The sequence below is a fragment of the Lactuca serriola genome, chromosome 2, assembly GCF_051521515.1.
Source record: "Lactuca serriola cultivar US96UC23 chromosome 2, Lser_US96UC23_V15, whole genome shotgun sequence".
NCBI classification, from domain to species: domain Eukaryota; kingdom Viridiplantae; phylum Streptophyta; class Magnoliopsida; order Asterales; family Asteraceae; genus Lactuca; species Lactuca serriola.
In genome coordinates, this window is record NC_136409.1 from 216,630,548 (window position 1) to 216,641,318 (window position 10,771).

A 10,771-nucleotide genomic window follows, 5' to 3' on the forward strand; every position below is an offset into this window, starting at 1 on the left:
GTTTAAATATGATTATTAGCAACTATTGAATTTCGTTTATTTTGTATATTTATCAAAAGTATAAAAAAATAAAATAAAATAAAATAAAAAATAAAATAAAAAAACTGGACATTTTTACTCCAGAGCCAATATCTTACGACCCTTTTTACCCAGGAATATCGATGGAAAATCCGTCGGTAATGTGAGGCGTCGGAAATCCATCATTAATAAAGTCAATGTCAAAGTGGAATCCATTGATAATCCATAGGAAATCTGTCGCTATTGCTTTCCGTAGCTAGTTTGTCGGAAATTTACCGACGGATAACGTTGTCGGTATTCCGTAGCTATTATGTTGGCATTATTTACTCATGAGCCAATATCTTACAGCCCTTTTTTCATCGGCAATCCAACGGTATCGTCCTATTCCAATGGAATATCGACGAATATTGTTGTCGGTATTTCTCAATTTTCTAGTAGTGGATAGAGGGTATACGATGTATTCGGTGTTTTAGAATAACATCTAAAAGTCGAGCTCTCTCCCTGTATCTTTGCAAAAGCATGGAGCCTTGGTGGACGACCGAAAACCCATTTTTTACCAATTAGAAGATAATTAGTAGTTTATTGTCACATTCAATTAAGTTTGATACATATTAATATAGCAATTGAAACTTAATACAATAATCACTAGTTTTTCTTTTGTTTCTCGTAAAAAGTGATTAATACATAAAAAAAATTTGTTTGTTTATTGGCAAACCAATCAATAAGCAAACACTATAGATGAAGGGGAAAACATGTCGCAATCATTTTTTAACCAAAATCACATGAATGTCAAGTTGTATATAAAATGTTTTGTCTTTTTATATTTTTTTTTTTATATTGGAGACCATCCCTCAACTATGTATACCTAAATATTTGGAGTCTCCCTTAATCTCTAATAATGCTATTAATTTATGGTAATGAATAACCATTTGTATCATATAAACATATAATACCAATAGTAATGGTTAGTAGTTTATATTTTAAAATTATAAATTCTAACACTTAAAGTGTACAAATGATCATCAAAATATATAAAATGGTAAAATAATGGCAAAAAGTATTTAATATACTACAAAGATTTTTCATAATTTAAAAGAAATACTGAAAGCATGCAATGCCATCCGGTACGTGTCCGATCCAATATAAGACCATTTTCAATGGAAGTTGAATGAGAAGTTTAATGGTGATTGAATCTTATTAAACTCAACATGTCTATATTGTGGGTTAATGACATGACATTCAATAGAAAGAATAGTTCAATCCCCATTGAACTTTACACTATCTCTACTCTCTCAAATACATATATATATATATATATATATATATATATATATATATATATATATATATATATATAATGAGTGGAATGTACATGTGTCATTCCATTAAACTCATATGTTTTTAATGGATAGTTCAATCCCCATTTAACTTTACACCATCTCTACTCTCTCACATACATATATAGTGAGTGGAATGTACATGTGTCATTCCATTAAACTCATATGTTTTTAATGGAGAGTAGAGTTTCATATGAGTTTAATGGAGTGTAGAGTTTAATAGATAAAATTGTATAGTTAATAAAATGTATATGTATCAATCCATTAAACTCATAGTATCCATAATAGGGAGCTTAATGGAAAAGTTGAATGATGTGTCATGCCTACTTGTCATTCAATGGATACAATTACATCATTGTGAAATGCCACCATGACATTCAATGAATTTGGAGTATAATGGTCATTGAACTCTTCAATGGGAAAAAAGAAAGTCTTTAAATCTTTAAATAAATATTTTTTTAAATATGTTCCATTGAACTTGTAGAGTTTAATGTATTGTGGGATAACAATGAATAAAATTGTATGGAATAGTGAATGATGATGTGACACTCCATTGAACTCTATAGAGCTCAATGCATTGTGGATGCCCTGAGTTCATTGGAGATGGTCTAAGAAGTTTGTATAATTTTATTAGCAATTATGTATTAATGATTATTAACTAGTAGAGTGTGTTCTTTTCGGGTTGGACACAACAAGATAAACGAAAGCCTGCATGGATTGCATGGGACAAAGCTTTAGCAATCAAGCATGCATGTTCTCCATAAATAAATAAATAAAAAAAAAAAAAGGACGCTTTGGAGATTCAGCTAGTGTCACATGCGTGGTTCGATGCTAGCTAGGAGGAAAAACAAATTCAAAAAATTGGCTTGGTTAGACTGGTGCTGTAACCCACAAGAAGAATCATGGTCTAGATAGCTGCGTGTTTGTGATTCACTAATTCTAGTCTTGTTTCTATTGTTTTTTTTTTTCATGTACTAGATCTCTCCAAGCTTCTTGGCTAGTTTTCTTTTTATATATTTAAAGGCCGTTCAAAAAAAAAAAAAAAACTGATCAATTAATAAAATCTTGTAATCGTCGTGATCCAATGGATCCACCAACCCCTACAAAATACCACCTACGTACGGCTCCCAGTAATTGTTTTTAAATTATGAGCTTCGGGACCAAGTCATTTCATTCGCCTATATATACAACCCAACACCCCACCCACCAAATGTGTCTCACCTCACCGCAATTATCTTTCCTTTTCCCATGTCTCTGCCTTGATTAGAAGCAACCCGAAGGTACGGATCTATCTATATGTCTTGAAATTGTATAGACATGCGTATATATATGTGTACATGCATGGGCTGGGCTTGGATCTGATTGCTGTTTTAATTTCATTGTAGATCTGATTGCTAGCTGTTTAAATTTTATTATAGATCTGATTGCTGTTTTAGTTTTATTGTGCTATGAACAACGTATACTTTTAAATGGTGAGTGAAGGCTAGGAGCTCATTTTTTATTTCGAATTACTCTAGTTCATATTCTTAATATCAAGTGCATCGTAGTCTGTACTAGACTTATCTACTGTATGTATATTGTTAGAAGAAAACCAACCAATGATTTCTGTGTATGTCCTGAAATCTCTCAAATATCTATGTGATTTTCTTTGGAATTTTGGTGAAGTTACTTACAAGTGGTTTGCTTAAGAGACGAATTCAGTAATCTTGTGTCGTGCTTGTTGCTTTGTTAACATCAAATTACTTGATATCTGATTTTTTTTTTTTTTGGAATATATATTAAGGAAACCATATGCTTGAACCAAATTGTAGAGTTTTTGTTTATCAATTTAAATTGTTGCGTGTTCCGGTTTTTCGTGAATTCTGACGTGGGTTTACTTGTTTATGATGCAGGAATTGAACTTTATTAGCTGATCAGAAGGGTTGACCCTGCTTATTATTATTATTTTTTTAAATCTCTTTTCATTTAACTATTCTTCAACGCCAAGTTTAATCACGAATCTTTAAATAATTCATGTATCTTTTTTTTTTCGTGAATATGTTTGTAATATGTGCATGCTTGTTTGATCTCGCCTTTAAGAGTAAGGTAAGTTTTGGATCCGAATTGATGGGAAGGTAAATGAACTTCACGTTGTCATGGGCTGTGTGTGCGCAAACGTGTGTGTATGTGTGTGTACTCCTGGAAAAAAAAAAACAAGATAAATAAACTGTTTTATTATCTAACACAATCATTTGGCATATGTTTTGGTAGAATTTGTGATCAGCAATATTCATTCATCAAAGCAAGATGGCGACGTCAACAAGTGTGTTTCAAATCACACCATTCGAGAACTGTGATGAATGCATAAGCAAGGTGAGAAGGGCAGTTCGTCAAATTGGTGGTCTCAAATTGATTGGAATGGACCCCGAGAAAGGTATACTCATCATCTCATCAAAGCGCCATGAACCTGAAGCAATCAGGGCTGCACTTGAGCCAAATTTTCAAAATGAATCAATTATTTTGTTACCAAATAATCATTCGTCTGGAGTGAATGTGAATCGTGAAGCTGGGAGTAGTACTGTTGATTTTAGAGATATGACGGGAATGTTGATGACGTTACCTGAAGCTGGAAGAGTGCGAAGAGTGGAGTGCAGACAAGATGTTTTGAGGGTCGACTACTATGAGACGCCATCGATGATCTCCAACGCTGCAGCAGCAGACGTTTCGGGTTTTGTACCAGTGCCGGTGCCACCAACGTCTACCAAGCCGTCGGCTCCACCAATGACTACGCCTTATAATGGGTATCCTGTCAATGGGTGGCCATATGCTGATCACTACACCACTCCTCAGAAAGATGATTATCCAGATTGCGCTTGCACCATCATGTGACCAGTGACCAGCTGATCCTTCAGTTTTGTAATGTCTTCTTTTATTTTGATTGATCTTGGACTCATTTTAATTTTCTTCAAGTTTTGCTGTTTCATTGTACCTTTGTACGTAGTTTTAGGGTACTGTGTGTGACTTGTGAGCCATTTTGGGGATGTTAGGCCACTTAAGTCTTAACCCCCAGGGAACCAATAAATCTTATATTTTGATACACTATTTCTATATTGATTTCTAATTTCCATCTAAATAACTACTATTTCTATAAACTCTTTCATGCCATATAATGACATTCACCACACCCCTCCTAACACTACAAAAAATATTTCATTTAGTGCATACAAAAATGTCACTAAAAACCCAAAAAAAATGACACTAAAGGCTTCTTAGATATTGTGCGGCACACATAATAAATGACACTAGAAACGCTCCCACTAAAACTCTTTACATTTTGCTTTTGCCGCTGCAAATTTTTAGACTTTTCGTGACACTTTTTTAATTGTCACGATAAAAGAAAAGTTTTCCGTGGCACATATTTTGTGCCACTAATGCTCATTTGATTCAAAAGTTTATGCTATTTTTAATTACATGTTTTAAGATTTTAGTGGTATGTTTTATTCAATATAATGCAAAAAATTATTGTGGCACATTTTGAGCGTGTAAATACACATGAGATTCAAAAACATTTCAAAAATAAATAAACGGCTATAATTGTGATTTGTGAGGTTTAATTTCAAAATTTTGAAGGCAGGTGAAATTGGATATAGACGAGCCTCACTCCAAACAAAGATGAATTAATCAATAGAGACCCAACATTCTTAACTCTGTAACATGGTTGGGTCAAGTTCAATAAGACATTAAGACCCTTGTTCACTTCTTTATCTTCTACAATGTACTCATATTATACCAACTTTCGTCAATAAAAAGTCAACAAATTCAACAAATACAAAAAATCAATCATAATTAATAATATATAACAATTTTGAGTTCTTGTTTGGCAAGAATGTGACAGTGGCTTTCATTGATTCGTTGTCCACATATTATAGCTATAAAGAAACCATACTACAATCCCACCAAAACAATTGCTAACAATGTAATTATAGAATTTGAAACTAAATAATCAATATAAAGCCTAAAAATTAATTTTCTCAAAATATAAAACAAACAAAGAGATAGAATTAAAGTTATTAGCCATTGTATAAAACGCATATGGGTGCACTTCATATCCAAACATGTCTTTGAGTTCATCTCCATAAAATTTGTTCACTAGCACACCTAAGAATGCCACAATTTGTTCAAAGTGTCCAAACAAAATTGTTATATTATCATCGCAAATGATCAAGAAAATAAAATTTAACAACAATACAGTAGATAAGATAAATGAGTTGCATAATGCATACCATTTGAACAATGACAAAAATGAAGACTTTTACACGTAGTATAAATACTGCTCTACATTCTATGCAATGAGAGAAAGCAAACCCTTCCTGCAACAATTGTAGACACACATCAACAATTGTACATCAATAGAATCAAGTTATTGATATAACATATTTTAGAACTTAACCTGGTTAACCTCCAATTGTCTAGACATGACATGTGGACATATTTATGAGTGCCTCTTCAATAACATGGTGCAATCAAATATTCTCCTGTGAATTAGTTAAAAAGGATATAAATCTTCTTAATCACATGATTCACATCCATAAAATTGTTTACAACACAACTCAGAAGCTTACTGAAGAAGATAGAGTTACAAACCTTCTGTATCAAGGCATATCGGTATTGTGCTTAGTCTGAAGTAACCATATTAGTAGTTCATTGGCATCAAAACTTTCCGAATCTTCAACAGCTATAGAACAGTCATTGATACCTTTAGTTCTTATTTCAAATGTAGATGAATGGTTGTCAACTCCCTCATCACTTCTAGATTCATTTACTATGGTTTTTGTTTCTAAAGAGCCTTCTCTGGGATTGTCATTTGACATTAAATGCATCTTGAGAAACTTGGAATTAAGGAGAGAAGATGTGATCATATCTTCACTTTTCTTGTCTCTCATGAGTTTTCCTTCAACTCTTTATCCTGCTTCTTTTGTTTTTCATGATCATATCTTCACTTTTCTTCTCTCATGTTTTTTCCTAATGTAACAAAACCAAGTTACTTTGATATCTAATAACACAAATCATGATTACTTATAATTAAAAATAAGGATTTGAAACTTCAATCGAAAAAATTTACCTCCAAAGCATTCCAAATTGTCTCACCAATTTGATTAAGGGGACAAGATGTGACTCCATCCAAACCCTACATCTCTAATCTTGGAGCACCCTCCATGTTTCTTTGAAAGCTCAAATTGAATACCATTGAACTACAACGAATTTCAAACCAACATTCTATCTTACTTACTGTTATATGAAGAATTTATACTAATTGATAATGTTGTATACCTTAATCAACAAATAATGAAACTACAGAAAGCTAATAAGAAATTCAAAAATTGATATTCACTTGGTCACTTGTTGAGAAACTAACTTCTTCTAACTTCGCACTGCTATGAGCATTTGATTGTTTAAGGCTTGCATTATCAAAAATGGATTTAGCTTTCCATACTATAACGCCCCAAAAGCCTCATTTTTCATTTGTGCTCTTCAGTGAAGTATAATCATATGTAGCAGAACCTTTGTTTTCCATGAATCTTGACTGAAATCATAATGTTCAAGGCAATTAAAGCTAGAAATGAGGAAAGGGTTAATATCAAATACAAACACACAATTCTAACATTTATGCAGTTAACACACAGAGGAAAATTTATCTATATATACATATATGCATGTATGAATGAATTTTGTTAAACAGAATAGAACAGAAAGCCTTAAAATTTAGCATGAGAACAAACTAAAAGTACAAGTAATTGAAGACATTAGTTCCATTTTTGAAAGAGGCGTGAAAGGTACCAGAGAATTGAAAAGAGTAGAGACGATGGTCGAAAAGTGACGAAGGAGCGGGCTGCAGCGGATGATGTGGTGGTATCCTCTTGGTCTTGCGGACAGAGAATCCCTTAGTTAAACGTGGAGGACCTAGAAAGTCCTTACCATCTATGATTATACAAATATATGTATACAAATAAAAATACAGAGTTCGGAGACAACAATGGAGAAACAATGGAGACGTAGTAGCGCATCAGAATGACCTAGTAGTACCACCGTGGGCCACCCAAACAGCAATCCACCGTTTGGAGGAGAATGAAAGGCTTTCAAATCATGAAAAACACCGTAGGATGAGCAAATCACTAGTGAGGTGTGTGTTTATTCTTTTCAATTCAGTTGATTGACCATCGTTTGTTTAAATTGGGGGAAATCTGTAATGGCTAGGGTTAATGATGGTTGTGGAGAAGGTGACGAGGTCATCTGTAATGGCTAGGGTTAATGATGGTTGTGGAGAAGGTGACGAGGTCATTGTAGATGATGGAGAAGGCGGTAGGAAGAATAGAAGAATGTGAAATGCTGGTGATCAATGATTTTTCGAGAAAGAGTTTTTGTAACTTGAAAGTTAGGTTATGTTTGAAACAAAGGATTTTAGTTAAGCAGATTCAGGAGACGGTCTATAAAGCAAGAATCGATTTCTAAGAAAAGGGGGAAAAGAGGGAAGATATGAGAGTGAGATATTTTTTTTTCTTTTATGGCATATGTGAAGTGCCATTATAAACCTATATTAGTGGCACAAAAACTAAGTGTCACTAAAAAATATATGCCACTAAATGGCCTTTTTGTAATAGAAACTTCGGCATACATACTCATTCACACATTTAAATGTTTAAAAGATATCATATTGTCATCGACGGAACACCTTTCTAAACAAGAAAGATATTAATACAATGAGTTTCTCTCCAAAGTAATTAAAGAAGCACACAGCCATATAGAAAGAGACCGAGACACTAGAAATCTATATGGTTTACTTATCTTTGAACCATACTTGTTAAGTCTAAGTAAACCGCCTACCATCAATTTGAACATCTGTAAGGTCTATATCTACAACAAATTTGTTACAAACTTTATCCCTACCTAACAAAGGACTAAACCAAATCGCTCTAATCCTATGTGAACATCATTACAACCACCAAAAAATAACATACTCCCTAACCCATGATGAATATCATATAGGAGATAACTCCACATTTTCAACAAAAATAACGTACTCATGATCCCTAACCAACTATCAATATCATATAATATCATATAGGTGTTAACTCCACAACCTCTTCTTTTTAATAATATATGGTGGAGCGTAAGTATTAATAAAGGTAATTGTGGGTCTTTATAGCCACTAAAATTCCCTTCATAAATCGACACAAAATACTAGTTACACATAATCCTTTCCTTGGAAAAAATTGAAGGATCCAAAATGCATTTTTTTTTTTGGAACGGCGAGGGAAATAACATTAGCAAACAAAACAAAAACTTAAGAGAAGAGCTCAAGCCATTACAAGAAAATGTTTAAGATTGGAGAATTACACCAACTATGCCAATCAATCAAATTCAAATTACACATAAGCTTAATCCAATTAAAAGTGCAAATACTAATGTCATCCCCAATAAGCATAAACGTTCGCCTAGTGTTTCGAAAAAACAATAGCATTCTGCTCCTTCCATATCATCCATATAGTGGTATACACAAGAGAAAACCTCAACTTTTGCATCTTCTTACTGCCATCACTAGCATTGAGCATCTCCTTAAGATCAACAGTAGAAGAAGGCAAATGATAAAGAACTGAGGACTATTTTACCAGCCATATCCACACCTCTACAACAGCAAAACATGAGAAAAAAAATTGTGATTTATATTCTCTTCTCACACCTTACAGAAAGGACATAGACTTAAAGTAACCGCAATCCCTCTTTTGAGAAAGTTTGAATAGATAGGAATCCTATGTTTCAGCATCCACCTGACCTTAAGTAATTCCTAACCAGAGTGAAAATGTTCCTTTTTACAAACTGGTCCGAAAATGTTCCGAAATGATAGGCAGTTTTGTAAACATCGTCATAAATTGTAGAAAAATTGTATGAACGCGTGTGAGTGGTCCTTGAAAAGTTATAGACCTGAAATATTTTCATATTGTACATTTTTGAAATCCATTAAGTTTAAGAAAGGAAAAACAGTCTGTGAACAGACCACAACTTTTCTGTAAAAAGCTGAAATTTAAGCTTAGATATGTTTAGTGACATAACTTGCATTTTTAGTTAGCAAAGCTTTTAAATCATCCAAATAGGATTTTTTTTTAATGTGTATTCTTCCCAAAACTTGTAAAACATAAAAGAGGGTCCGTAAAAAACTCACTTTTGTCACGTAGAGTTATTCGGGTTGAGAATGGTTTGTGCGGTTTCCAGTTCCACTCAAGTTTGCGATTTGAGTATTCTTTTGAATGTATTAACACATAAAGACATATATTTACATGTATATTAGACTTTTATGATTTCTTAAATCATTTAAAATCAGTGGATTTGATGATAAAAAAGAAGAGTAGAAATAAAGAATATACCTAGCTTTAACTTAGATCTAAAGTATGTTGCCAAAAGGTGGTGGAATAACACAAGCTTTTTGAGAGGTAAAGGGTAACTTTCTCAGGGGTTTTAAGTGTTTGAAATTAGCTACATATGGTATACCTTAAATCTCGAAAATGGGCAGCAAAATGAAGAACTTTTGGGTGTTGGTTTGATGCTCCAAAACAGTCACTGTTTTGGCTATGTTGTTGTCACGAAAACTTCACAGCAAAAGGGTAAGAAAAAGGTAGTTTACTCACTGTTTTGAGTCTCTAATTTTGAGTAGCATAACAACTAACTTCTAGGGGTAATTTTTGGTTAAAATATCAAGCAAAAGGAAGGTGTATGTGGGTGAAATGGTGGCTGAAACATCAAGGGACAACAACCCTTAAGGTTCACGGTTTTTGGTGGCTTTGAAAGGGATTTCTTATGGTTGAAAATGAGATGAAGTTTGAGAGTATTTCCCTGGATTATTGGCTGGTGAAATGAATGAATAACAAGGAAGATATTTCGAGATTATGAAGGAGGAGAGAGGAGAAGAAGATAAGGAGACAAACCTAGACTAGCTTGTGATGTGATGTGAGTTTAAGTGATGTGATCGTGTCTAGCCACTTGCTTGGGTGGCTGCTTAGAGATAGGGTTAGTTAACTAACTAACTACTAGTTAGTTAATTAGTTAAAAGTTCTAGTTATGGAGAGGGAAGGTGTTAATCTCGAAAATTAGAAGAGGGATTAAGAAGCATTTTTAGTAAAATGTCTTGAGTGATTAAGCACTTATTAGTTAAGTTGGCACTTCTCTTAACCGTTTTTTTATCTTAATTGATTTAGACACTATATTCCTTACATGAAATCACTTTAAGTCATGAATCATAACTAGTCATCCACTAGATAATAATACATATGTATAAATACATACATGTATACTTAGTATAAAATAACAATGTAGTTTTTGTGTATTTGAACTTAAATGTTTATGTTTTATTCTTTTTACTCAAAAATACTTAAATATATTCTAAT

The 10,771-nt window shown here is 33.1% G+C and overlaps 1 protein-coding gene and 1 pseudogene across 1 annotated transcript; one reads left to right on the forward strand and one right to left on the reverse strand.

Moving 5' to 3' along the window:
• The first annotated feature begins 2,549 nt into the window (after positions 1–2,549).
• On the forward strand, positions 2,550–4,431 carry LOC145088516 (uncharacterized). Its single transcript, XM_079026887.1, has 2 exons — positions 2,550–2,635; positions 3,248–4,431. Exon 2 carries the CDS (start codon positions 3,642–3,644, stop codon positions 4,221–4,223), a length of 582 nt encoding a protein of 193 aa, XP_078883013.1. The 5' UTR covers positions 2,550–2,635; positions 3,248–3,641; the 3' UTR covers positions 4,224–4,431.
• A 584-nt stretch (positions 4,432–5,015) lies between these two features.
• Positions 5,016–6,277, reverse strand: LOC145090058 (uncharacterized; annotated as a pseudogene).
• Positions 6,278–10,771: the final 4,494 nt, after the last annotated feature.